Consider the following 27,518-nt stretch of genomic DNA (forward strand, 5'->3'; position numbering starts at 1 on the left):
GCAGTGCTCTTTTTTTTTTTTTTGTCAAAGACAAGGATAATTAAAATGCAGCAGTTAAAGGAAAAGGAGCGAGAAGGAGCTTAGAATATTCGATTCAAGGATCGTTTCTGTTTCTATATGTACTGGAAATATGAAAACTGAAACTAAATCATCACCACAGATGGAGTAAAGATGAATAAAATCATCAAAACCACACAAACTTATCTAATCATGAAACTGGTCCTGGTGTCATTCGGGCTGCAGTTCCCCGGATGGACGGTAGGTGGAGTCAACCACGTTGTTTCCTGGACCGAGCGCCCTCTGCTGGCTAAAGGGTAGAACAGCAAATCCTGCAGGATGTGTTGCTGGGCTAAATGTGACTGAAGCTGATCTAATTAATCTCGTAAAGGTAAGTGGGTTATCCTCAACACACCCTGTGTTTAATATGGGTCAAACTCTAAAAATGTTTGTTTACAAAGCATTTTTAGCATGTCTCTGCATAGGAGCTTGTAACTATCCTGAAATGTATCATGTTATATTACTATTATTAACCAGAACAACCTAATTGAATGAACAATGAAAAGTTCTACATTTATTCTGTTTTTTGTACACGCTGCAGATTTAGGAAAAACACACGCCAACGCTGTCATCAAGGTCGTGCTTATGGCCACAGTCGATGCAGATGTGGAAAGAAAACAACCGCAAGCAGGAAGTAGTTTCCAGATTTTACTAAACTCGTCCATTGACTAATGACGGGGAAATCTGGGTGATAAATTACAACAGACAAGTTATATAGCATCAAATTTCCTGTCAGAGTACAATTATCAAGTGAAATATATTGATGACAAACAGGAAATGCCAGGATTTGTTTGATGGCTCCGGAATTGGCACTCGGTACAGAACTCGGGGCGGTCGTCTAAACAGGTAAAAAAAAAAAAAAAAAAGCAGGAATGCGCATGTGTGGGTGTATGTGTGTGTGTTTGTTTATGTGGATTTTAATGATTGACACAGAGACAGGCGAGTAAATGAGGAGCCACAGTGTGTCGGGGGGGTCACCTGGAGGTTGGCACGTGCAGCAGTGAACAGTTCCTCTAAAATGTTTGCTTTTTTTCCTTTTAAATGTCCACCTTTGCGTCACATTTCTCTCCAAATATACAGACGGGGAGGAATGTCACAAAAACGAGGATCTGGTGCGTGCGTGTGGAGAGGGTGTCTGGGAGAGCCGCTACAGACGTGACAGGCAAACGCACATGCACCACCGACACTCGCACAGGCTACATTTCCCATTTTTACGATCCCACGTTTCAAGTTCGCTACCAGAAAAAGGAACCACGAAAGGCTCCGAGGCGGGCGCGAGAGCATCGATATGCAAGGTGGTTCTAAGGCAATATTGTAGTTCCACAGGACTAGAGCTGCTGATGCAGCGCGCCGTTAGCACGCTGCGCCGCTCTCTCATCGCCATCCATATGTTTAGCACCATGGAAATCTCTCTTTCAGTCCCATTCCCAATGTTCTGACAGATGAAAATCTTCCCTTCCCACATCCTTTAAAAAAGAAGACGAAAGTTTATTTAGTTTGTTTGTTTTCTAGGATGGTGAGGACACAACGTTGGTGAAAAACACAAAAGAACACACACAACATACTGCAAGGCTTAACATCTATTAGCTTTTTGTATAAATCTCTTCCATCCCGGGATGGTCGTTCGTCAGTGGCGCGCTTTTTTTGTCCGTCTTTTCCCGCGCGAGCAAACGGTAAACCCCACGTGTTCCGCGACGGGGCGCGAAATAAAAACCGTCCGCAGCCGACCTGTGCTGGGTTAAAGTTCCCCCGCATCAAAGGATCAAAGGCAAACAACAACAAAAAAAGATTTTCCGTGAGCAGCCGTGAGGTCACACGACCAAAGTCCCTCGCCGGGCGTCCATGATTCAGGCTCGGAATATGAGTCTTTTGTGTCGCTGCATCATTGTCTGAGTAAACAGCAGCTCCCAGGTGGGAGAGAAGCGTGACGAACGGGGCTCAGTCGTCACTTCTCCACAGCTCATGTTTTCATATCCTGTTGCGTTTCCCGCCGGCGCGGCGCCACGGAGGGGGGGGTGTTCACCGAAGCGTGGCCTCCAGGAGAGGGAAGGGGTCAGGCTGTTCTTTTCTGTTGGAGATTATTTTTCTCTATTTTGCCATGATGAAGTTCGGGGTAACGGTGAGCCGCAGCCAGAGGTCGCCGGCTGCGTGTGAGGTCATTTCCTGGTGTGAAGGCTCTCCTGGAACTTGGCGCTCTGGTAGCGGAGGTGGAAGCCCTTCTTGCTAATGGTGTCGTCGCTGTGGAAGCGGATGAGCATCACGCTCCCAGGCGAGTAGATGCCTTCCCTGGGCTGTGAAAAGGAAGATAAACATGACGAATGTAAAAACGTATAGAAATTCAAGTCACGATGCACTTATTACAAATTTAAAACAACCCTTACCCCTGAACCACAGAAGCGGCCGAGCCGATGCGAGTTCTGCTCATACCCATTATACAGCTCGATGTAATCGTAGCCGCAATCGGCCTCCTCCTCCACCTCGAAGGTAATGAAGCTCAGCTCGATGCCGTAGCCCTGCTCGGCGGTCAGCAGCCACTCGCAGTCGGTGTGACCGGGGTAGTTGTTGTCCCCAAACTGGGAGTGAGAGTAGAGGTTCTTCTGACGAATGTCTGCCTTCAGACGACCTCCACACTCTTTAGGGATTAGAATAGAAAATCTGAAGTCTTTAAAGATTCAAAGAAATTCAAAGATTTTCCCCTTACAGAGATTCGTATCCGTGCGATTACTGGTAATAACCACTAGAGGGCGATGTTGCCCCTAAAACTTAAATGATCAATTTACGCATTGGAGGGCGCACACACACACACACACCTGTTGAATGTGTGGCTTGGAAGCCTTTTCTCTGCACGGAGGCATCAGAGATGAAGCGGAGGTACATTTTGTTGCCTGTGGAGATCAGATGCTCAGGAATCTTGCTGCCACACAGTCGACCCAAAATGGCCGCCTGGTCGCCGTCGCCGTCGAAGGCCTCCAGGTGGTCGTATGCGCATTCCTGGTGTTGCTCGATCTCAAACTCATTGAAGGTCTGGCAGAGCAGAGTCAAACCAAGAAACAGCTTTTAAATGTAATCTAAAATGTCACATTTTGAGAAAATGCAGATGAATTTAGGATAAACCCCAAAACTGTACTTTCAGAATCAACATTCATCATAATATGAGCAACTGTTAATACTTGGAGGTCATCTGGGGATGTTTTTGTGCCTCTCCAGAATGTCTAAAAGTCATATTTGCATCTTTAATCCGACCCAGCGGAACCTGCCTCCTCCCTCGCCCGCACATCGTTTACACACTGACACACGTGCACGCAGTCACGACTCAGGAGCTCACCAGGCCACCGTGGGGTGAGTCATAACACCTGCAGGCCTCTCTCCCACACAGCTATGCACCTCTGATGGCGGCAAAGCTGCTTTTAACAAAGCAGACAGAAGGTCAGAGATTTCTGGGATCTCTGGGATCTTTGACCACTTCCAGATGTTCAGAAATATGGCTGGAGTGAGATATTGATTTGTGGCTTTGTTTTCTGCTCTCGTGCACGTTTGCGCGCGTGTGTGGACGGAGGAATTTGGATCTATAGTAGGAGCAGCAGCAGTGTGATACACATTTCCTGCAGCGGGACCAAATGTCAGGTTCAGGACATGCCTAACCATGCATGGTATAGATTATTTATGGAGCAGCTCCACAGGCAAATGTGAGGATTTGTTCTGGACCTCGGCAACATTTCTTCTGTTTTAGACTAAATACATAGAAATCTATCGTGGAAATAGTTCAAATGCAACTTTGTCTAAACAAATGAGGGCAGTTTTTCTGGTCCACATGTCAAAAAAGAGCCTTCTCTTGGCTAACACGTTAGCGTCAAGGTCAGCCTTACGTCTATGAAGCGCCTGACGTGTGCGTTGCCACATTTTGAGCTTAAAAGCACCACCAACCATCTACACTAATGCAACTGAGACAGAAGGAAGTCCCTTAGCATCAGAGCTAACACTGTTAGCTAAACACCATCTGTCTGAGCTGACGTGCAGACCCAGGAGATCATCCGCCTCTCCTCCAGACCATTAATAGTGCTCAGAGTGGCTAAACGGCCATTTTATACCAACAGTAGCTAAAAAAAGTCAGATCAAAACAGAAAAAGGTTTTTGTGTACACAGTCCAGCATTCCAGCACACACACACACACACACACACACACACACACACACCAAAAGACACACATACACACAGAAAGGATGCAGATGGCCACTGCCTAAGGCCTCTTTCTAACGCATGAGCACACACTCGCTGTTAGCCTGATTAGACAAACGTGCACGTTCTCCCCCATTCACTTTGGAGTTCCTTAAGTGGAACACGGGGCAGCGGGATCAGCCCGAGGCCTCCCTCCATTAAATGACCCCACACACACAATAGTGTGATGGTGAAGAGGAGGATGCCAGAGAGGGGTTTGACAAATCTGCGAGCACGATTCCGGCACACTCACTATCTTTACACGGTGTCCCGGAGTGGCTGTGATGTCCCACGTGCACTCCTTACGGCTGGGATACTTGTCCGGCCAGTTGGGGCTGCTCAGGGTTCCAGTGGGACTGTGGATCTTGTGTTCACACTCAGCTGAACACACACACACACACACACACACACACACACACACACACACAGAGGAAGTTAAAATCATGGCGGCACAGGAAAAGGTCAGAGGAAAAGGGGGGGGGACACAGGATGGAGAGAAACCAGAGAAGCAAAAGAGAGAGGAATGACTTCAATGAAACACATCCTGATGACGAGTTTGGTGTGAAGATCACACAAATGCACACACGCAAAGGCTCCGCCACACTGGAACACAAACAAACATGTAAAATCCATCCCGTCGCTCGAAGATTTTACTAAATCAGTGCTGAATCTGAACATTATTTGGAATATTGAGGGCCGTAAAATGGATCTTTCATTGAAGCCTACCTCCAGACTGGCTTTAGCCATTCCAATGATCACTTTAAATCTAAATTTTCTAATACCTGAGCCTTTTGTATCAGTAAACGCCTCAATGAATCTCTATATTTAGAGACCTTTAGTGCATTTCTAGAAAAATTAACAACTTAAATTATTCTCAGATGTTTTAAACATGTAAATATAACCATCTTTATTGTCCAAATACACAAACACATCATCGGCATAGAGACAAATGACTGAGCAAGTACAGGTAGGGAAGACATTTTGTAAAATGAATATAGGGTTCGATAGAGATAAATGTTTACAATAATGCAGCCAAACAACAGGGAGAAAAGGTTCCTAAGACAAAAACGCTCATGTGAAGGTTAGAAAGGTTAGTTTTTAGCATTGTCCCAACTGTCTTACTAGCTTACATGCTATATTTTGCAAATATAATCCAACCTTATATTTGTAGCATGCAGGAGGTGTGTGAATAAATGTCTTGGCTGACATGATGGAAAACAGGAGACATGCATGAGACAAGAGGACACAGTCTTTTTTTTATTTATGTAAACAATGAGGCGGAATAATTCACAAGAACATCCTTTATAAGTGAATCTAATCTATTTTTAAGTACAGAAGTCATATTTTACACATCTGGATACCCTGATACGCAAATGACATGAGTTTAGACGCCACAAAACAGCATTTGATGCAATAATAACAATATATTTATATAAGCAGGAGTCAAATAAAGGAACCTCCAGATGTTTAACAGGTAGAAAACAGCATCTGTAGAGGGTTTGAGTAGTGGTGCACGATGGTGGTGATGGTGCACACTTCCACAGGTGACATTGATATTTCACATGTAAACAGCATGTCATGCCATTTACCATCCACACAAACTACATGAACACACACATGCTGTGCGATGGGAATATGGATTTACATGAGTCTGAAAGGTTAGTAAGCCAACACACACACACACACACACATGCAGAAGACAGGAAACTGAAGCTTTCAAGGCCCCAGATGTTTGAAACATGAGTTTTTACGAGCAGCACCGGGAGCCTTTGGTGTGGGGCACACGTGTGTAGCGATGCGGCGAGTGTGCGCACGTTCAAAAGTTCAGCTTCAAAGAGCAACGAGGGTAATATGCCCAAAACACACGTCACACTTACTGACTTCCAGGCGGAGCAGTTTCAGGTCACTCCAGAAGCGTTTCAATTTTCACTAACTTCAATGTTCCTTTATTTATACAATATTTGGTCATGTAAGAGTCCCAGAATATGAAGTGTTTCTTGTGAAAGACATGGAAAGTAAAAGGACAACGTCCGGAATATCTGGGAAATCGTTTTTCCAAGGATGGACGACACCTTGGGTGTGGCGTCAACCCTATGGCTTTCCTGCGCTCTGATTGGCCGAGGGGATTCCTCTGTGTTTTTACAGGTGGAGGTCTGTGTAGTGTAAAGTGTAAACTTGTTTGAGACTTTTTCTGCACATTCCAACTAAACAGCTCTGCCTGCAAGTGTAGAATAAATAAAAAAGCACGGTTCTCCAGTAAAAAGAGTCTAAACAGAGTAGCTGTAATGTGGCCGGTGACCGCTCTTGTGCATGAGCACATGCTTGTGCGAATGCGGCAGCACGTGTACGTGTGAGCTGATGGGCTTGTGCCGGTGCGTGTGCGGGTGTGAGTGCACGTGAAACCCACCTTCCTTACAGTCATGTTTGTTCTCATGCAGTACAAAACCGTGGCGGCACTGACAAACGTACGAGCCGACCGTGTTGATGCACTCGTGCTGGCAGCCGCCGTTGTCCTTGCTGCACTCATCCTTGTCTGTGAGAGACACACACGCAACACGTCACTCATGTGGAGGCAGTGTGTGTGTGGGGGGGGGGCATCAGAGAAAGAGTGATATGACAGGAAGGAAATACAAAAGTACAGAAATATGTTGCAGTCATGCAAACATGCTCGCTAGCAGGACTGCAAGATATTAATCGCTACTTGGCCCAACTGTCAGGCTGCGAAAGGGTTAAAATCAAGACAGAACACTTGAACCCGTCCCCGGAAACATGTCCGAGAAAACCATCGACCGCCCCCTTGTGGCAGGAGGCGGTCTTGCAAAAGAAGGGAAGTGTTAATGTGTAATTATCACAATGGCTCCACGAAGGGTTAAGTTATACTCGGAGCGTGTGCGGTTCTGTTGGCCTGAAACGTCTGTGCTGCTCTCTGGGGTCAAGGTTGCGGTGGAGCCGCCTCAGGCTCTGGCTCTGAAAACTGTCTGCCTTCATATCAGCGCCGCTATGCTCGGGCTAGGTCAGCACAGCTTCTTCACCCCGCACTGTAAAATGTTATAAAAACCTTCTGTCATCACATCTGGATCTCCAGAGCCTGCACAAGTTCACAGAAGCCACCAAAAACCCTTAAAAAGTTATTACATTCTTACCCCCCTATTTTGAGCGTGTGCTAGCTTAGCGAGATATGTTAGAAAATTCCAACTTTGGGGAGTGTGGCTGGCTGGGATATGTATATTCAAACATTATGTACGTTGTTGTCTTTGGAAGCAAAACTGACTTTGTTCCAGTTGTTAAGCTAAGCTAAGATGAGCTAACCCACACAGAAGTGGAAAGATTCTGATTTAACCGACGGATTTTCATCTGTTCGACACCGTGGCTTCAACGGTGTTGTGTCAGAGAGGTGAGGATTTACAGCCGACCACACAGACAGACGGACAGAGAGAGAGACAGAGAGAGGGAGATAGAGGGAGAGGGAGACAGAGAGTGAGAGAGAGAGTGAATCAGATTCCTATGAAGAGATTTGAGATTAGAGACAGACACTGAGACTCACCTCAAATCAACAGCAGAATCAAACTAGATCTGCTTTTAATGAAACCACTAAATCCTCCCTCTCTCACAATGTGTGTGTGTGTGTGGGTGTGTGTGTGTGGGTGTGTGTGTGTGTGTCTGTCTCTCTGTCTGTCTGCCTGTGTGTCTGATGTGGTATTACTGTGCTATTGTGGGCTCCTACCACTGGCTAAGAAGCTTTGCAGCCGATGCTACACCGTGTCCATTGTGGTTTTCTTCAGGTCATGCACACAATACCCACACAATACGCGCGCACGCCCACGCGCGCACACGCCGGTGTGGATTAGGAGTTCACGGGAGGCCAGCGGGACCTCCCAAAAGTTGCTTGATCTTTGCCAAAACCATCAGACTATGGACGTTTAGGCTCACTAAAGCCACACACATGCGCAGCGACGGCACGGAGCAGGCACACGTGCACGCCCCAGGTGTTTTCAAAGTTTTATGAGCGCTCATCTCTTTGGAAGAAATTGTTAGATTTAATGTCATCTCAAGTAAACGTCCAACAAATTCATCTGTTCTCATTTGTTGTGTTTGGGCCGGAGGATCACGGCAGTGTCTCACTTCCATGCGACACTTTATGTGGCAATAAAGAAGAAAAGTTATTATTCCATTTTGTTCCCTCTATTGTTCCATATATGTGACATGGAAATGGGACAAAGCACGTGTTTCCCTCTGGAATAGAATGGATTCATCCATCCCATTCCCTCACATTGCGGTGGTCCCGGAGCCAATCGGAGACACCTGCTGTGAGGTCGCGTTACCTCCGACCGTTGGCGAGGTGGCCGGCTTGTTGTCGACGTGACCCCGTGCGGGGGATCGGCTGCGCTCTGTGTCCCGGCATGACTCAAACACAACCAGACGCTCTTGACAGTGAGGCAGCCTGTCTGATGGAGGGAGGGCGGAGCGCCACGTGGAAACGGGCGAGCCGGCGGAGGCTCGGGAGACACAGCAGCACAGACGGACGTGACACGTGGATACGGGCAGGGGAACACAGGAGTATGCACACAAACACACACACACACACACACACTGCGCTAATCCTTCCCCATCAATTGACACAATAAAATTACCCTCCAAAACAGTGTAAAACAGCTAACTACTGATATTGTGTTATGTAGCTTACCCAGTATATATCTATTATATTATCTCCCCATCACACACACACACACACACACGCACACACACACACACACACACCGAACGGCTGAGTCTTACCTGAGAAGAAGTGCGCCTTGAAGCCTTTCTTTGAAACGGTGTTGTCGGATTTGAACTCGATCCTCATGTTGTTGTACTGGGACGTGATGACCTCGGGGACCTCGGTGCCGCAGTATTTCCCATGCAGCTTAGAGTCGGAGGAGAGGCCGCTCCGCACCTCCACGTAGTCGTACTTACACACCTGAAGGCACGAGTAAGTGTCACCTGAAAACGGCGCCACACACACACACACACACACGTACCAACTGACTGTGCTCTGATTACCTCATTTCCCTCCAGCTCAAAGGCCTCGAACTGCATGGAGATGCGATACTGAGTGGGGGCAACCACCTGCCACACGCAGTTCTTGTTGGGCGGATACTCCTTGGGCCAGCCAGGTGTGCTGATGGTGCCGTTCAGCTTGGAGAGGAGGCCGCCGCACGCCGCTGGAAATACAGGGAGGGTTGAGACACCCGAGGAAAGCAACAAGTGCAGGTAAGACACCTCTTGAGCCCTCTAATGCAGAACAGTGACCACGATTAGCCTCTCCACATCGCATGCTAAGCTAAGCCGCAGTCATTTTCACATACGACTTTGAACATCCACCGTCATGACTGGATTTCCCACACGTGAACTCAGTCGGGACGCCACAAAGCAAACAACAGCTCCCGAAAGATGAAACAAAACCACATCATTTGACTGGTTTACTGGCTTTTCTTCTCCCGGCGTTTGAAGTGGGTTTTGTTCCGTTGTTTACCCACGAAGATCACGAGGGCGGTTAATTGATTTCAAGAGATTAAAGACCCTTCGCAGCATTCGTGGAGCAGAGCGTGACTTCATATCAGAGGGTGTTTTTTCCCGTTGATGGAGGATGTGTGTGTGTTTTTTGTTTTCTGCGACGACTCATATCCTTCAAAAACAAGCGCTGATTCCGACACACGGTTACCTTCGCAGCTCTTCTTGTCTGGTGCTAGCTCATATCCCGGGTCACAGGCGCACTTGAAGCTGCCGAGAGTGTTTACGCACCTCTGCTCACATCCACCATTGTCTGGCTTGGCACACTCATCCTCCTCTGGAAGAAAAAAAACACACACGTCAGAGCACATTGTACACACATGCGGTGAGGAATGTTTCTGTGAAAAAAAGGACACCATGAACTTTCTCATTAGCGGCAACTCGTGACATAAAATGGCGATTTAGTGATGCTAATCATGGCGCCTCCAAAATTCATTATTATGTGTTGTTGGGACGCACCTTTGAAAAAGTTAGCTGCAAATCCGGCCTTGTTAACCGTCCCGTCGGAGACGAACTTCATCCACAGCGTGTTTGAGGTGGAGCGCACGTCCTCGGGCTTGTCGTAGCCGCAAAAACGCCCGATCAACGGGCTCGTCTCCAGGGGGCCGTCTCTGACCTCCAGGTAGTCGTAAGCGCAGCTGTCGTGCCTCTCGATCTGCGAAAAGACGAATATTTGCTGGCAAAACTGTGGCTTTCGTGGATTTGCCAGTTGATGTTGGAGGGAATGTAAATTGGTACAAGTTAAATTTCTGTTCCGACTACACACACACACACACACACACACACACACACTATTGCCTTATTAACTTCCATATAAGCGTGAGATTTGACCCAGACATTCCTTGATTCATTCACACACGCGTGAGTGGACAAAAGAAACACACACACACACACACACACGTGCGCGCGTGGCAGTCTTGAGTCACCTCAAAGGCCTGGAAGCTGAGGCCAACGTTGTATCCTTCAGACACCGCGATCCTCCACACACACTCCTTGGAGGGTCTGTAGTCGTCGGGATAGTTGGGAGACTGGATCTGCCCGGAGTCCTTGGCGATTTCTCCCCCACAGATCGCTGCACCCAACACAGATTAACAGATTAACTCAGGGAAACTCGATCTGAGACACAGGTGTAGGCATCGACGCATTTTTTTGTTCTCTGCCTCCAGGACAGAGGATCTACTGTACCTTCGTAAATGGCAGCGAAGCCTTTTCCCACCCAGTTGCTGCTGCTGCGGAACTCGATCCACATCCTGCTGTCACTGGAGATCAAGACATCAGGAACTTTATCGCCGCAGAATCTGCCTGTTAAGAGTCCGACGTGACAAAAAAAAACACCTGTAAGACTCCAAACCCGCGCTGACCGGCTCAACTAGTCTCCAAACAAACGTCTCCTTTCAATCCAACGACAAACGGTTAATTTAGCTCCATATTTATCACCACACTTCCTCTGTGAATGGGCTGGATAAACGAGAGCCTGATTACTAATTCCTTCTCACCGAGCAGCGGGGCTTTCCTCCAGTAGCCATCCCGAACCTCGATGTAGTCGTACCAGCAGAGGCTGCTTTTATACAGATCCATGGTGGTGAAGTTCAGGATGATCTGGAGGAAAGAGGAGGCTTTTTAACCAGGGAGGCTGCACATGTGGGCGAAGGCAGGGTAAATGCCTGGATGGGTCGCCAGTTCATCGCAGGGCCCTTTGTGAGCTCTTGTGTGTTTGGTACCTTGCTCAAGGGTACCTCGGCAGTGCTCTGAAGGGGTTTTGTGAAACGTTTTGCCCTCATTTCCACTTCTCCCCTACAGACTGAGCTAACACCGCCACTGAGATAGTGTGATATTATATAAAACATGTGCGTGTGTGTGTGTGTTTGTGCATGTGTGTCACCTTTTCTCCAGGCGTCACAGATATTCTCCAGACACAGTGTGTGTATGATGGATATCCATTAGGGTAACCAGGAGAAGAGAAATTTCCCATTGAATCTTGAAGTGTCTCTCCGCAAGCTGCAGCACGCACACACACACACACACAAACACGCACGCACACACACACACATCGTTACATTTCTGTGGTGACCCTCCCATCCTTCCAGCTGTGCTCTCACCCAGTGATAATTGATTACTTGTTTATCACTAAACAACATATGGCTCATATGTCCAGCGTGATTGTGAACGTCTCGGTCGTCCCATCAAGTTTACCAAAATTAATCCACCACACACACTCAGTGTGTTCCAGACAAACGCTCCATCCAGGCTTTGCCAGAGATAATGTCTGGATTTTCTGACTGTGCATGAGGAAGCCCCGTTTCTCGTGCGCTCTGGAGGGTTTGATTCAACAGCTCGGAGGCTGCAGGATGTTATTAGGGCGGTTCAGCCGTCTTAAACGTTGCTGTCACCCTGCGCTGCGGTGTTGTTGCATGACTTCCTGTTTTATTTTGAAAAGCAACTCTTCTTTCAGGTCACTTGTCCTTCCCTCAGGCGTCACCTACTTGATTGTCCTCCCTAATTCCTGATTGTCCTCCCTAATTCCTGATTGTTCCCACCCGTTTGTCGCTGCCCTTATGTGTATATCAAGCCTGTGTCTTCCTGTTGTCCGCTCCAGCCTTACTTCGAACCCTTGTTTCATGCTATTGTCACTTTTTCCCTTTGTGTTTCGCCTCCTTTTAGGAGAGTTTATTTTGAGTTTTGTAGAATTTTGTCGAACCTCTATTTTAGAGGGGTGTATTTTATTTTGGTTGATTTTTTGTGATGGTCACTCTCCAGTTTGGTTTATAGTTTAACAGGATTTTATTTTCCCTCCTTCAGGCGCGATCTTTAGTTTAAAGTTCTGCAGCCTGTCTGTTTTCTCAAGAGGCTTATTGGTTCTGTTAAAGTTGGCATCTGAGTCCTGCTCTGACACCCCCCCAGTAGAGTCACACTGTTAGACAATTTTCTATATAAATACAGATTGATTGATTTTGATTTTCATAAAGTAACCATCAAGCCAATGACTCCTTTACTCCTTTACTACTCATTCCCAGTGTAACGCAGCCGCTCCTTCTCAAAATGAGGTTAGCCAAGTGTGCCCATCCTACCCCGTCACGCATTCTGTTGTCCCCCCCCGACGCCCCGGGGCTGTGTTCATCTGTCAGTGAATATGGCATCACTCAGATTTGACCTTAGAAGGTCGAAGTTGTCTAGTTCCAGCTGAGACACACAAACACAGTTTTGTTCCCCCCGGAGCCAGAGTGAGTTTAGAGAAAATGTTAGATTAGTCAAACTACGCATGTGTGTGTGTGTGTGTGTGTGTGTGCAGCACTTGAGATCATAAACCTTTATGACATTAATGCGCAGCTCAGCTTGAGAGGGAACCCAAATGACGTCAGGACCGTGCTGGAGGGACGGTGGGGATGCCAGAACGGAGAGGCTTAAGCGGAGAGTGTGTGAAATGTGTGTGTGAGACATTGGCAAAAACAAATTACTCAGCTTTACTTCTGGAAGGGGAGGGAAAACTCTGCCAAACACACACACACACACACACACACACACACACGGCGGTGTCAAAAGGTACCAGTACCTGGACATCTATACAGCTTCCTTGCCTGTGCAATGTCTCCTTTACTCAGCCTGGTCCGCTGGCCGATGGCAGGCCGGACCCCGTTTTCGTCTCTGGATGGAAGGATGGTGTCGAGGAACATCCCCCTTCAGAGAGGAGACAGGAGTTTGTAGGTGTTTGTTTTAGGAGATGACCATATTTAGTTGGCTTTACTGCAGCGATGAGCTAATGCGCCACTTTTCTGGCCACCCCTGTGATAAATGGTTACCTCGAGAAGGTGTTCCTGGCGTAGTGCATGATGCTGTCAAAGTCATAGGGCTCCCCGAGAGAGTTTACCTCCCCCGGCTCCATTTTGAGGAAGTTGTACTCCTGGCCTGGAGAACAATCACTCAGGTTTACTAACTAGCATCAACGCAAAGAAATAAATCTGGGGGTAAAGATGGAGTTTACTGGCAAACACACACCAGAGCACTTTAAGATGCTTAAATCGGAGTGTGTGTGGTGTGTTTCTAAATATAAAGACGGGTCCGGTTTGATCATAACCTTCAATTTAACACATGTCAGACTGCGCTGGTGCAGCGGCATGTGTGAAGGAACGAAAATTGAGGTGACATCACTCATCAAAGGTCTCATTCACACTCCAACATGGCTTTGACACAAGTGCGAGCCCACAGAGCTGGCTCTAAAAAAAAAAAAGAACCAAGTGCATCCTGGGTACCGCGTCTCACCTGGCTGGATGTTATCCCGGATGATGGTCACGTGATCGTCACGGTCGGGCCGCGTGTGCTCGTGCCAGAAGCCGATGACGTGACCCAGTTCGTGCACCACGATGCCGAATTTGTCACAGTTCTTGCCTATGGAGATAGCCTGGGGCCCGTTGCCACGACGACCCACATAGGAACAACACCTAATAAGGATTAGTAGGAAGTTGATAGCAGCGAGATGAGATGATTTTTTTATGGCACATTTGAAGAAGGCAAACACACATACACATACACACTCACACACACACAAGCACACACACACGCGCACACACACACACACACAAACACACAGTATTAAGGATTTCCTGCCCCGTACTAGATCAACGAGAGGAAAAGCGTCAGGATTTATTTACATGCAGCGTTCAGATAACGTTTCTAGTTTCATAACCCAATAAGAAAGAGCTGTGAGAATTCACATATCTCTGCTCACAGAACACAAACACACGCACGCACGCACACACGCACGCACACACGCACGCTCTTTATATCTGGTTAGCCGAGACTTCAGTGCCAGGCTAACAAATCTGATTAAAGTTATCCAGGGAGCTGATTGCAGCGTAAGGATCAGGAGTCACTGGAGTATATGGAGTCTTTTTCGCACAGCTCTGGTCCTGAATACGAATGAGTGCAGCCACCAAACGTGCAACAGCGCGAGCGTGTTCGACTGTAACGTGTCCCTTTTTCTCCTGCAGCCGTTTCTTAGGCTGTCGCACACATAGCGGACCCGCAAGCTGTCGGGTATTTATACTTGAGATTAAAGTGTCTAATCTCTGATGGAGCCGGCCTCTCGGAAGACAGGAGCCGGCCGGCATCGCCCGCAAACGTGCACGTCTTTTCATCGTGTGCACAAAAAACTTGTTTGCAGGCCAGCGCCTGTTTGTTGACATCCTACTTTCCAAACCTGAAGGCGTTTTGAGCTCGGGCTCCCTGCGTTTGGACAATCTTTACGACTTCTTGCAGTGCCACCGCGGCACAAACGCGCCCTGACCCCCGCCGCGCCGCCGCTCAACAGAACAATGCGCTCTTGCAGAGTGCGAGCACAGAAAAAAAAAAAAAACCCTGCAAAAACATACAAAAAAAACATGGAGTGCGCGGTGTGATTGGTGGGTCGGGGGGGGCAAGAGGAGCGGAAGGAAAGCGGCGCTATTGTTGAGTGAACGCATCGCCTCTCGGTCGGCGGCGAACACACAACACACGCAAACGCACAAACATGCGCGGAGAGTGGCAGAGCTCACCCGCAGGGTCTGTAGGTAAATACGATGTAGCTTTCCTCGTCTGTCTTCTCGATGAAAGACACACATGTCTGTTTCTCCCAGTGACGCATGGCCTGCTTGAACATCGCCCTCTGAGTACCTGAAAACACACACGTCACGTTCCACCCCGGCCTCCTTCCATCCTCTCTTTCCAGTCACATACCAGTGAAGTTTCCTCCTATAATGTAGGGAATGACGCCTCCGGGCCATATCCTCTCCGCTCGAGACGTGGCCGCTCGGGTAAAGCGGCTTTTTACGACACTCCCAGTCTTTCCAACTTTTCCAGTTTGGCTTTTTGGACTGGCTGCTGCTTTGGTTGTGTTCTTCGGGAGGAAGTCTGATGGTACACGGAATAAAAAAAATTAATCTATCTTTAATCTTCTTCAGGGTTGGACTCCAGCACACACATTTAAAATACAGTTTATTCAAATATCTGAGCCATTTATAGAGTCATTCAAACATTCGCTCCTTCCGTGGTTGAGCTTCGTTTACATTTCCCAAAAATCTAATTCACCACGTTTTAGGTCTTTATTAACCCTCAAAGGTAAAAATGCATCCGAGCGATCTTTATTTTATTTCTTTCCATTTAGGGGATGTGACAGTGTGTACTTTACACTGATTGCTTCACACTGATCTATAATTGATGTTTTCTGGCTGGATTTCGCAATAAAATGTTGTCATACAGGAGAGAACCGCCATTAATGCTTGTGCTAGATCAGGGGTCACCAACACAGGGGTCACCAACACAGGGGTCACCAACACAGTGCCCGTGGGCACCAAGTCGCCCGCAATGACCACATGAGTCGCCCGCAAGCCTGTTCTAAAAATAGCAAAACTCACAAGTGAGGTGCGTCTAAGAAAAAATTTTCTACCGCTATTTTTTTAAAATCACACCTGCATTTACATAGATTTTAAAGTGACAATGTTTTAAAAATAAATAAAAATATAAATAAAGTGAAGGTGAACTCTGACCTAGTTCAAAGGTCAGTATTGTGCGCATGAAAGAACCTTTGCGCTTGTGGAGAATAAACTAGCAGTGGAGTGCAATTTTCTATCCAAAAAACATGGCAAAAACAAGACAGTAAATTTATCATTTTCAAAGTGAATGGGAGGAAGAGTAATTTTTTACTACTGTGAAAGGAAGGTGTGTATGTTGCATTTGTGGGGCGACTGTGATGACGGCGAAGCAGCACAATGTGGAGCGACGCTTCACTACGCGTCATGAAAGCTACAATGCTAACTACCCACCCTACTAAACTGTGAGTGGACGACAACCGGTGGAGGTCTTTAACGTCCTTATTGTGCCGAACGAATGGTCGCCTGCAGTCAAAACCGATGAGAGGTTCTTACCGAGGCCAAACCTGCGTATTCTCTCCAGCAGCAGATACAATGATCCTCTTTTCTTCGAGGTTTCGAGCTCTTCCAGGCCACCTGACACACACGGGAGAGTCGAGAGTCAGAACACAAACAAAATACAATCGGTGCTGATAACCTCGGGTCGCCGCTGTCCACTTCCTTCCTGCCCAAAGCGCTTCAGTCTGCAGCCGTCGGACAATAAGGTTTGGAGAGGAAACCGAGAGGACGCGTTGACGGCCGAGCGAGAGTGAGATGTCCGCTCACCAGATGTGTGTCCCTGCCGGGGGTGCGAGTGCGAGTGCTGCGTCAGGTCTATCGTCCTGTCGATCTGGAACATGCGCAGGTCCTCCTCGTCTAAAGCGATGTCGCCCCAAAACGCAGCTGGAAGGTAAAAATCCCGTAAGACTGAAGCACAGATATCTAATTAAACACACTCTTGAAGCGTTGCTTTTGGATTAAAACGCAAATATTATTATATTATTATAATAATTATTATATATTTCTGCAGCCGGATTATTTTAGGTTCGTTTCAGTAAGAATAATAATCTCCATGCAACCAGATTGTAGGCGAAACTTTGTGGATCATCATCGCTTAACTTTTCAGTCACCGTAACCGTTTCTAAGCAGTTTCCAGGCCCTGAACTTTTTAAATATACAGAACCCGATAATAGAAGTCGTCAAACGTCTGCAGGTTTTGTAGAGGTGGGAGAAACATGACATGACGCCGTTGCACAGCAAGGGCAAGAGGAGTCACGAGGGAGGACGACCGGCGCCAAAATGTTATGAAAAAGCCCAAATTAATCGTCAGATGGTTCAGTTTTAGCCACATCTGAAAGTTCTAGCTTGATAAGCTCAAAGGTTGTGTCTACATTTTCTGGACCCCAAAAATTCTTGACCAAATGCACCAATTTTGGACCACAACATGGATAAAAATTACCAAACTCTGGTGAAACGCTCCTCATTTCTTCAAGTGTTCAAGCACTAAGAAAATCTGGAAATAAGGGAATTGAGTTTATGTTGGGAAAATCTGGTTATTTTAGCTGTAATAATGTGTTAGATAGATAACCATATCTGTCGCTCTCTCTCTCTCTCTCCCTGTCTCATACACACCCACTCCCATATACACACACACACACATACACACACACACCCTGGTGGTCTCACTGTGGTCTGATAATCAGGCCATGTAAAAGCCTTTTGGCAAGCGACACTCCCACCAATGTTCCCTCCCATTCTTGGATAACTTCAGCCTCCCACTCCTGATCCTCACATTCCCATTCCTCCAAGAACATGATTTTTCCAGCATTTGTGTGCATTTAAGCTGCTGCTAAAGGTTTTGATAAAAGGTGGCTATTCGAATGAGATTCAAACGTAACAATGCGCTCAAAAAAAGCACATCTTTCATGCTTTGTTCTCCAATTTTTCTCGATTTATGTCACCCCACTTGCTCCCCATCTACAGCAGAGCCCCTGACAATGAAGTGGGTGATAACCATCGCTGAAAGATTAGCTGAGCGGTGACCTCCGCAGGGATTCGAGACACTAATATATTGACAATGGCACAAGAGAAGCTTGTCACCTTGCTAATCATGATCTCCACCAAAGGAAACGGGGGGTCAGGGTGCCATTGTGCTTGACTGTGAGCTATTGTTGCCCTGAGAAGCTGCAACCACAATGACCACAGATGGTTTCCAAATCATAATATTAGATAGAGGCTGGCATATTTGTCTTAATGGTGATTTAACGGGAGAGCTGCTGTATTGTCTTAATTGTCTGCGGTGGCTATAATAAATCATGTGTAAACAATGCTACGTATTCCAAGAGTATTACTGGAGACCATTAAACTGATGTTTAATCACTAACAAGGGTGCATATGTGTGCGTTGATGCTGGGAAAATAAAGATTTATGTATTGAACATTAATTTTTGGGTGCTAAATGTCGTTATCCTCCTACAGTTTGCAAGGCTGTGCAGACATGGGTGTTTCCATCTCCATTCTTGCATCATTCAAATGTCCCTGCAGATCTGTAAAACATTGAACGCATTTAACAGCTCAATAAATACGGTTTTATATACTTAAGCAATTTGAAATGTGCAGTTCGGAAGATCAAAGCTCTTTATATCCTTGTGAAGAAGCTGATGTCTGACTGGCTTTACCGTATAAAACTGTACAAATAACAGAATTACAACTACAAACTGTGCCTAACTGGTGTCCTGGAGACAAAAATACAACAAAAAGGCTCCATAAAAATCCCCATCCATGTCATAAAATCTGACGCTTTGCCAGTAAAATGCAATTTTCTGCCTCTTGCATTAACGCTGACCTAAATTTATCTGGCGTGTCAGCTATGATATGCTCCAGGATGCTAGTTTAAGCCGTGTGACAGTTTGTGATATTACACACCCCTCCACTGGAAAAGTTCAGGACCAGAGAAACTGTTAAAAGTTTTCCAGAAAGCAGCAGCTTGATGCCAAGAGACACACAAACAACTCAAACGGGCAGGAGGGAGAGAGCGGCTCGGCTCGGCTTGGGTCCATTGATTGTTTGGGTCTTGTTAATCCATAAAGATGCCATAAATAGCCCAAAGTCAAAGCAGTGGGTGCGGAGGGATGCAGACAGTGAGACAAGGCGCTGCAGCACGGAACGTATTGATCCCCGAACCCCCAGGAAGATCCCAGGAGAACTACATCATGCTGACCAGAGCCTTATTGTTCGCCCTTCAGCAGGGGCACTGCAGCAAACAAGCACACAAGTAATGCACCAAAGTCCCTCACACACTCCCAGCAGCTCCCAGCAGGGCGGCTGTGCACCAGTTTGTGTCGCATCGATCAACTTTCTCAAGCAGTCGCCACTCGCGTCGACTTTCTGCGGGGTTTGTTCTGCAGCCCAATGCAGAAACGAGGGGGGGGTGCTGGGTGTGAATACTGGGAGAGGAACTGGGCTTCAACAGTGTGATATCACGTCCTGCCATCTTCTCTGCAGACCCCCCCACAAGCGCTCCTCGGTTAGAGGGGGCCGGTGTTGGACAGCCACCTTCAGGTCCTTCTAGAGACATTAGGGGTAATCAACCAAGTCCTACAAGGCCCCATAATCCATCTGGGTTTTCTGTCCCACCAGGTAGCCAACTGCTGTCACAAAGAAAACTGGGATCTCTGGTGAAAGGGCCTCTGGGATGGATTTGATGACCACTGGTTTAGGGTCACTCTCTTGCTGGAACCTGAACCTTCAGCCCAGTGAGAGCTCCTGAATGCACTGGATCAGGTTCTAATTTTGTTGCTCCAATTACTGTATTTGGACTCCATCTAAGGCACAGAACCCTCTCAAAGAGGATCAGGAGAAATGATCTAAGGGTCAAGGCTGAGGGTAGAGCCTCTGGATACTGTCTTCAACATGAAATATGAGGGACAATTGCATGTTTACTGCCTTCAAACCAGATTAATCACGTCCCTGTCAGATTGTTTAAATAATTGACTTGTGTTTTTATTATTATTCATTACTGAATTATGCAGTCGCGCTGTACTCACTGGGGTGTAGCTAAAACACACACACACACACACACCCACGCTGAGCTCCTCATTAAGTAAATATAAGGTCATACTGTGTGTTAGTGTGTGTGAAGCAGTGTAACATGCTTGCATGAGCCTTTTGTGATATTATTATGTGGTATGTAACTCTGCCTGTGAGCGGGCCGAAATATAAAAAAGAGATTATCCCGGCCTTGTTTGAGGATTTTCGACAAAAGTAATCATTGTGCGAGCCGCTTGATCCATATAAACCCGCCGTGACCGACAACAGGTGCAGCGGTCGGGGCTCGCTCGTGATGCGAGGCGCCAAAGACGTGCGGCTCAATCACACTTACGTGGACAAATAATGGAGGAAGGAATTTAGATGGTGTGGTTGCAGTGGGACGCGTCGGAGTCCACTGTGTCACTGCTTGGAAATGAGATTTTAAAGAAAAATATTACTTCTTTAAAAAAAATAGAAGCTCGGTCCAAGTCGTCCGTTTGCACCGCCGCCCTCCTGCGTCACGGGGAGACGAAACCGCGCACGAATGAACAGGAAAAGATAATTGAAACCATAAAAACGAGAAGAGCAGAGACCAACAGAGCACACTACCTCCAGCAGCATTAAAACCCACCGGTTCAGCCCAGTAGGGTAGAATCATCCTGCTGACGGCTACACACACTCAAATCTGAGGACACGTCCTCAAACTGACGTAAGACTGAGGTAAAGGGACAAAACTGTTACGCAAAACCTTCCTGTTTAACGACCAGGGCGTGGCTAGAGGGTCCAGTAAGTCTCGGATCCAAGAATCACAACAGGGAGAGGTGTAACTGTGCTGGGAGCTTGGTGGTCACATCTGGACATTTTCCAGTCTGACCGAATGCAGCTCCGCCCGTTAGGAGGCTCAGTCCGTTGGATTTTAATGGGATAATCGCTAACAGTAATGACACGAGGCAGATTACAGCAAATAAATCAAGTTCTGATTATTTTTTTTAATTCCACGGCATAATGTTGATGCATTTAGAAGCTCCTCCAATGGAGACAGGATCGTCTTTTTTATGTTTCTCTCATTTGGAAACCCAAAGTTCTATCTGGAAGAAACCAGATAATTGGGTATATTGGGGCTATATTTAAGCTGGGAGCGATATTAGTGCGCCATTTTTTGCTACTGCACATCTTTGGTCTTTGGTTTGAGACAAATAAAGGGCACAAAATGGGAAGAGCTTGACCCGCATTTCACCCTCCTGTCAGCGAGCGAGCGCGTGCTGTGATCCAACTGAAATTTTAAAACGCTAAGCCCAGCTTTAGCCTTGCTCGTGAGATGAGCTAACTTGTGTTTGTTTAATAATTTTAGACCATTTAGCACCCAGCACACAGTCAGCCTGAACAACTGGAATGCGGCGAAGGCGTGAACCTGACGCCGGAGCGGCATTGTCTACAATCTACAAAATAAAAGCCCTTAACGGGTGTATGCGAATATAAATACCACCAAGGAAAGCTAGCTAGGTGACACGAAAGCAGTCATTTAATAATTGAGCAATGCGTGGCAGGTGGGCGCAGGGAATGACGGTGGTGCTGACTCATGGCTTCAGCAGCTCCGGAACAATGACGCTCCAAAACAAACAGCCGACTCAGAGAGGCCGTCGACTTTCTGCTGAAGCGGGAACCCTGAGGAACGCTCGGAAACTTGGTGGCAGCAGCACTCTGCTCGGGAAAATCCTGTTTAATATAATATGAACAAGACCGCTCATCCTCTCGCCCGCACACACACACACAAACAGACAAACACGTACAGCGCGGACACACACACGCATACGCACGTTGCGCTGGCTTCCTTCCTGCTGAGGCATGGGGGGAAGGGGTGAACAGTAGCTGCAGCTTACTGTCACGACAGAGTGAATGAATACGCGGACGTGGGCGCACACACATTCAGGGTCTCATTTAAAGAACAATGCGACTGGTCGGATGATCAATGGTCATTAATTGGTTTTAATTACCCTCATTTGCATTTGTCTTGCTATTATCTCCATGTCTCGCACCTGGGTGCTCTTACCTGCCCTCATAACATACACGTTTGATCCTCTGCCAGTGTGCTTACTGGAAGGCCCATTGAGCAGCCTCCACCTCTGGTTCTTCTGAAGTAATTCAGTTCAAATTAACTTGACATAGCATCTGCTACCATTAAAATTGTCTCGGTGCACTTTGCAGAAACACAACAAGCAACAGCGGCAAGGAAAAACTCCATTTTAACAGGAAGAAACCGTGAGCAGGACCAGGCTCATGTGGTAGAGGTACGAGGTAGACCCTCGTGCTGGATCAGAAAAAAAAACATCATAAAGAGGAGTGTTGGAGTGTGGGAACATCATCCATGTTATTGCACATTTAACATCAAACACGCAGACACGGACCAAAGCCCGTAGTTTCAGGTGGAGCTGCAGGGGCCCTTTAAGGTACTGCGACCAAGGTTTTAGCACGACCAGTAAAAACACACTTTTAAGTTTTGCTGGACCCAATACTGCACACTCAGTGTATCCCATAATGCCCTGTGAAAAGTTTAGTTAGTCTCCAAATGATGCTCCCTAATGAAGCAATGTATCTCATGATCCTATGAGGTCGCGCAAAGGAAGCTAAACATGATGCTAATTATTACCTATTTAAGTAGCTCATAAACAAACAAGCTAGCTGTGGTGCTCAAGCCAACTCTGTTAATAGGGAACTGTGAACAAGTGAATAATTTCTGACAGTCTGTGACATAAAAGAGAAACAGAATGCTGGCATGAGGACAATAAACCAGGTGGTGACTGGAATGCTTCCAGTCACCTCCCTGGATGTATTTCTTTCATTTCGTATCTTCATAAAGTACAGACTGAGGCGAGTGGAGGTTCAAAGATGTGCGTTTTCATAAAAAGGAGGACAAATAAGATGCTCAGAAGGTCACAAAAGTCTTCATATTCCTTCATCAGCCATGAACCATCTCAATCTGATCCGCCAATCTTTAAAGCTCAACACCAGAACGGGCTTCTGTCCAGGAACCAATTTCCTCGAGAAGCTCAACACGGAAACGGTGACGTAACTACTTGTGTTACTTAAGTGCTGGTGAAGTCGACAATAAATGATTGCCATTATCTTATTTGCCATCTACCTGCTGAGATAGGAAATAACGCGGGGAAATATTGCGGTTCAGGCTTTTCCTTAAATTTGACATGTGACAATTTGCCAGATCAGCAAAACAATGGCGCCGTTTTGGCCTTTTGAGTGTTTGTTTCGCCGTAAACTTTAAGTAGAAGGATGCGCTCGCGGGAGAAACGTGCACAACCGCCACGCAGGCAAGCGGAGACGAGGAGGTTCATCTCCTGGGTCACCCCTGAAGAAATGACCCGCGGCGCCGTTCCGACAGCGCCGGTTTGTTTAGCTTTCACCCCATTTGTGCGAGCATTTTATGAGAACACTGATTCGGGAGGAAGCATGAATGACTCTTGGGTGAGCAGTGCACGTCCTTAAGAGTGCCCGTGTGTATGTGCGCGCACGCGTGTGTGTCATCTCCAGCTGAGTAGCAGGATGCAGACAACCAGGAAGAGATAAGCGGGGGTGAATGGAGGGAGCGCTGCGTATGTGCGTGTGTGTGTGCGTCGGCGTACATGTGTGTGTCCGCGTAGGGAAATCACTTCACAAAGGACCTGGAAGTGTGTGTTCTCCTGTCTACCAGCGCGGGACTCGGAGGAGATAAGCAGACAGCCAAATATTCCCTCTGTGTTTTCCCAGCAAAAACAGGAGGTGGAATACCAACCACTCAGATTGATGCCACAGGGTCAGGCCTGGAATGAGCCATGCTTCCACTTCAAACACACACACACACACACACACACACACAGATAGAGCCACTAACTCTTTAAACACAGACAAGGTCTGTTCATACTGCAGGCGCAACTCTTATTGCTGCAATATTCCTGCAATGTGTGGAATCCAACAGGTGTGCATGTACCCTGTGTGTGTGGGGGGGGAAGGGGGGGGGGATCAGAAACAGAATCCTTTTTTTACATTGTCTAATGTGTTTTTTATTACTGCACAGGCGAAAACATGCCGGCGTTGTTTGGAAATTTGCACGACATACACATCTGTAGTTGGTTGCGTTTTCAGGGTGTAAGTGAAGCTCCACGCTGGATCTAAACACCCTCGAGGTTTCAAACTTTAACTCAATGCGGGAACACAGGGGCCGTTGTGGAGGCAGCTCGGGTTATTTGATGCAGCCCTTTGCAGGCTGTTACACTTACGGCCCTTTTGTTGAAAAAAGATGCGGCCTAGCGTGCAACGTTACTCAAAAGAGAGAAATGAAAGGAGAGTGTGTCATTAACTAAAATAGGCACCCGTGTGGGGGGAAAGCTGTGAAACCTGTATGAATACGACCTTTCTAGAGATATTTCCAGCGAATCAACACACATCTGGCCGCCCGGCGTGGTTATTTTGACCTACAAGGGTTGCTCATATGTAGACCGACCGTCTGCCTGCAACCAAACACGCACGGCGAAGAGCTCAGCCACAGAACCGCATGATTTTAGCATCAACACATGCAGAGATGCACGAGACCCGGGTCGCTAGATGTGCATGTGTGGTATGTGAGGAACGCATGTCGCGTCGGTACTTCTCGCAGGTTCGACGCGGTGCAAGAGAGGGAACCGGCCCAGAACAACCCTGCCTGTGTGTATTTGTGCACGGAGGGGGTAAATATGGCCCGTGGGAAAGAGAGAGGGGGTAAATTCCAAATCTATCGACACCTCACGGGGCCACAAGCTGAGATGTGATAGGCTTCATGAAAAACATCCAACAATATAATAATTAGACTCACTTTGATACACAACATCATGAAATCTTAAGTGACTCTCCAGGCACAGTGAGTTCATTTGGGTGGAGTGTCTCGCGTGCGCACGCGCACGCGCACAGATGATTCAGGCGCTGCACGTGGCGTCTGATAGTGATTTATGCGATATGAAGGGTGGGTAAAGAGTGGACATCTGCTCCATCGACACACACCCGATGTCATCCCTTTATTGCACGCACACGCATACGCGCGCGCGCACGCACGCCGACTCGAAGCGAGCGCGCCGGAGGGGTTTCGGACGCAGAACCAGACCCGAAAAAGACTTTTGAGCAGGTAAGAGAGCTGCACTCACCGGCTTTGCAGGGGTCTTTGTAGTCTATGGGCTCTGCTCGCTCCTCCTCATAATAGTCGTAGTCCGGCTCTTCGTAGTCGAAACAGTTACAAATTGTCACTTTGCCCCAAAAAGTCAAGCCGGCAATGACCAGCGTGATCCAGCGCATCTTAGCGGCCAGTGCCGTGGGCACTCGGTCCATCTAAAGACAGAATTCGAAAAGGGGGCCGCGCTGCTCTTCCGATGGGAGATGGTCAATCCAGCCTGCAAGGGACAACAGCCTCCGCTGCGCGAATCCTGCGGATCATGGTGGCGCGTCGCTCTCCTCTCTGGCTCTCTCCGAGTTACTCTGCCTCGCTCATGGCAAGAGCGCACCGGGCAGGGTCGGGGCTGTCCGCCTGGGCGTCAGTCTGCGAAGTGTCCGCCGGGGAGCCGCCGCGCAGGTGAGGCTGCTGTGGGATAAGTGGGAGAGGAGAATGGAGGGGATCAGCAGTGGACGATCTCGGAGCGCAAAGACGCACGGCGGTGTGTCTCCTGCTGCTCACACGACAAACACAGTCCCGCATATTTCCAGCGGCGTGCTGTTGTCTCACGCTCTCTCACTTACTGTATGGTGCTCGCTCTCTCTCTCTCTCTCTCTCTCGCTCCCTGAAGTCGCACAACCACGAAACAAACACGCACTCCAAACGCAAATGATCCGAAACCTAATTTCCCTCCACCTTTTCCAGTCAGTAGTTGTTGTCGGACCACTTTTTGAAATCACTGGAGGAAGTGCGCGCACGACCGGTCACAGGCGCTTTATTCACACTTACGCGCAAAACTGAGCGGACCAACCAGCACAGACCGGTAGTGGTAAAAGTAACGGGGCGGCTACACATTCGCCTGTGGGGCTCCCGACATCAATTTGGCCCCTTAGACGCGATATTCAGCGGGGGCCATCCGGTCATTGAGAGGCAGGTGCCAATTAGATGTGGGCCTTAAGGGTATGTCGCGTTTATGGTCTGGAAAATCACTGATCACTCCAAACTTCCTTTTTTCGTTCGTAAAAAGACAGACAGACAGACAGACAGACAGACAGACAGACAGACAGACAGACAGACAGACAGACAGACAGACAGACAGACAGACAGACAGATAGATAGATAGATAGATAGATAGATAGATAGATAGATAGATAGATAGATAGATAGATAGATAGATAGATAGATAGGATGCCTGCTCTAATTTATCATACACACTGACCTTGCCAGGAGGTCGGTGATTGGACGAGTTCATGCGGGTTCATTACCCTCCACACCATCGCGCACCCCGAAAGGAACGTCTGCCCTGAACCGGGGCCTCGATCACTGGACGCCTTTAGTTTTTCAGGCGCCAGCAATCGCCTACATTTGAAACCGGGCGTCTCTAATAATTACGGTCTGCAACGTTGTCCACAACCATCTGTAGTCTCCAGAGTGCAACCTGCGCATAAGCAGTAAAAATAAAAGAGCAGCAGTTGTTGGCAGACACGCCGCGCAGCCCCGTGGACACCTTGCCAAGGTAAATCCTCTTGAGACGTCTCCACAGTTTACCTGCTGCCTTCACCTGTCCGCTCGGTTGGCCGCGGCAGCGCACGGTGATCCATCATGCATCAAACAGGAGGGGGGGTCTGCTCCGGAAGCCCGGGGGGTGCGTGGGAGCGGACTCTGGTGTCACTCGGTACCGCAGTTCCGAACGTGCACGTCTCCCACCATCTATTACTGGGAGATTACCGGAGCGCTGTCTCTGCGCGCCGCTAATCCTGCCCCGGGAGAGGTGGCGGCGGGCTGACGTCACTCTATCAATCCAGCAGCAAGCTGTCCACAACAACGGTCACAAATCCCCTGCAGTTAGCACATGCACGGTTTTTACAGTAGAACACCACATTGGGACAAACCCCAGCAAAGTATCCAAGGGAAAAGAGTTTATCACGCAGATATGTTAAGGAAATGCCTATCTCCCGCTGCTAGCACTAGCATGCTAACGCGGTTACGTCCTGTTACCTTGTAACATTAATTAGGGACAACGGGGTTGGGTTTTTTTTGTTGTTTTTTTAGCAAATCAAGTTTGTTTGTTGCAGGCAAAAGTTGATTCATGACGGGGAAAGTGTTAACGATGATTAAACG

General features: G+C 47.7%; 1 protein-coding gene across 7 annotated transcripts; it reads right to left on the reverse strand.

Annotated features, from left to right (window-relative positions):
• Positions 1 to 1,529: 1,529 nt before the first annotated feature.
• tll1 (tolloid-like 1) lies at positions 1,530 to 27,268 on the reverse strand. Of its 7 annotated transcripts, XM_029851030.1 has the most exons (23): positions 26,946 to 27,268; positions 26,617 to 26,835; positions 25,396 to 25,826; positions 16,989 to 17,105; positions 16,719 to 16,799; positions 15,532 to 15,705; positions 15,351 to 15,468; positions 14,080 to 14,258; positions 13,620 to 13,725; positions 13,373 to 13,497; positions 11,705 to 11,820; positions 11,319 to 11,421; positions 11,008 to 11,124; positions 10,749 to 10,894; positions 10,282 to 10,477; positions 9,974 to 10,099; positions 9,313 to 9,473; positions 9,049 to 9,229; positions 6,680 to 6,805; positions 4,526 to 4,653; positions 2,868 to 3,081; positions 2,439 to 2,689; positions 1,530 to 2,348 (listed from the first exon to the last, which is right to left on the reverse strand). In XM_029851030.1, the coding sequence occupies exons 3-23, from the start codon at positions 25,574 to 25,576 to the stop codon at positions 2,214 to 2,216; spliced, it is 3,081 nt and encodes a 1,026-aa protein (XP_029706890.1). In that variant the 5' UTR covers positions 25,577 to 25,826; positions 26,617 to 26,835; positions 26,946 to 27,268; the 3' UTR covers positions 1,530 to 2,213. The 7 variants fall into 7 exon arrangements, with proteins under 7 accessions (XP_029706890.1, XP_029706894.1, XP_029706893.1 ...); XM_029851034.1 differs by lacking the exon at positions 26,617 to 26,835; XM_029851033.1 differs by lacking the exon at positions 26,946 to 27,268 and having other exon boundaries at positions 25,396 to 25,823; positions 26,617 to 26,937.
• Between the last annotated feature and the right edge of the window lie 250 nt (positions 27,269 to 27,518).

The sequence above is a fragment of the Takifugu rubripes genome, chromosome 17, assembly GCF_901000725.2.
Source record: "Takifugu rubripes chromosome 17, fTakRub1.2, whole genome shotgun sequence".
In the NCBI taxonomy this organism is placed as follows: Eukaryota; Metazoa; Chordata; class Actinopteri; order Tetraodontiformes; family Tetraodontidae; genus Takifugu; species Takifugu rubripes.